This window comes from Phalaenopsis equestris, unplaced genomic scaffold (genome assembly GCF_001263595.1).
Source record: "Phalaenopsis equestris unplaced genomic scaffold, ASM126359v1 Scaffold233005, whole genome shotgun sequence".
Taxonomy (NCBI): Eukaryota; Viridiplantae; Streptophyta; class Magnoliopsida; order Asparagales; family Orchidaceae; genus Phalaenopsis; species Phalaenopsis equestris.
Genome location: NW_018250961.1, coordinates 93838 through 95389, shown reverse-complemented (window position 1 = coordinate 95389; position 1552 = coordinate 93838). Strand labels below are relative to the sequence as shown.

The 1552-nt window shown below is 37.7% G+C and overlaps 1 protein-coding gene across 1 annotated transcript in view; it reads left to right on the top strand.

The window, feature by feature from the left end:
* The first annotated feature begins 764 nt into the window (after nucleotides 1-764).
* Nucleotides 765-1552, top strand: part of LOC110038514 — a 78933-nt gene continuing 78145 nt past the window's right edge. Inside the window, exon 1 of the mRNA XM_020743376.1 lies at nucleotides 765-1248. Coding sequence (XP_020599035.1) covers nucleotides 900-1248 — 349 coding nt within the window. The 5' untranslated portion in view covers nucleotides 765-899. The remainder of the gene's footprint in view (nucleotides 1249-1552) is intronic.

Here is a 1552-nt window from a genome sequence, read left to right as displayed (position 1 = left end):
ATAACATTTTTCAGTCTTTCCCAATCAATATTATAGTCTACTATGTTATAATTGTTATGATTGCACTATGATAGATTAACCTTATAATTTATTTAGTTATAATTAGTTTGTTTTTATCATGTGATATAAACCATGTATTTTGGGGTGTTCTAGCCATTATTATTAGAATCATGTTTTAGTCTTGGTTGAATCATGTTCTAGTCTTGTTAGAATGTAATTTAAGCCAACTGGAAGATGTTCGTATTATGCCTGTCAAATAAGCTAGAAGAACACTTAAGTTATGTCAGAGTAATGTCAAATCATACTCTAAAAAATATTTTATTTTATTTTTTGAAGTTTGTTTAAAATTAGAAAGTTGTATAAATCATATTTGTATCACTTTTGTTTTTCCTTGAATTCGAAAAGTAATCAATAGTGTAATTTCATTTTAAAAGATTATTTAGATATATACAATTAAGAGAAAATAAATAGTGAATATATTTTATTAATTACATATAATAAGAGACAAATTCAAAAGTTCTTTCATAGATTTTTGTTGGAAAAATATTATATCGCACGTAGAGTTACGTGCGGAGTCTACGTGCGGAGTCCAATGAAATTACAGTGTAGAGGTGATCGGCCAGAGAATATTTTCCTCGTGTTATTCTTTGTTATTAAGGTAGTATTGTGTTCTGAGAATATTTTCGGTGTTATAAGTCCGGACGCAATTTTTATTTATTTTTTTTTCGTTGAGAATTTTTAAGGCATTCGGGCCTCCAGTCACAATCGGGTCGGGCCACGCAGAGAATTTGAGCGCTGCTCTCTTCACTGTATTTTCCCTCCAAGAAGATCCACTTCAGTAGTTCAAGGAGCAAACCCTAAAAGTGGTACTTTGGTTATCTTCCTCCGTGCCGTGATCCATGACGCCCAAGGATAAGGATCAGCGGAGCGCTGGTGAATTGGAGGAGGACAATTGCACCAAGAGGAAGAGATCGAGGCGAGTCAGCTTCGCAGAGACTACCGTCCACGTCTTTAAACGCGACGAGGAGTCCGATAGCCCGGCGAACTCAACACCGGTTCTCAGCGAGGGCTGCAGGGTTTCGGATAACGAGGAATCAGTAGGTTTTGGTGGGATTCAATCTCAGGGTGATGATTCCGTGGAGTCCGCCCCTGAGGATGAAAGTGATGACGCGGTGCGGTTAAGGTTCGTAAGGGATATCGATTTATCTTCTCCTGGAATCACTGTCGGTTCTGTCACGTCTAATGAAGGTACCACATTTTCAAATCATTCATCATTCTGTTAAAATGTTTTACCGTTTCTGTTTGTAAATACTCGACATGTAATTTTAGGAGATAAACTTGCGCTCATTACAAAGTTAGGGGCTGTTTGGTAGAGAGTTTTAATAGGATTTATCATTAGATTTATTAAATCCAGCCAAACGGCCAAACGGCAGAATAGGGGAGTTCCATGGATTTTCGGATTTAGTAAATCCTCTGGCAGCTCTGCCGATCAGTTCTAGGCCTCCGACCTTTAGAGCAGGATGTCAGTGTCCTCGAGGAGGGAGACATTCCT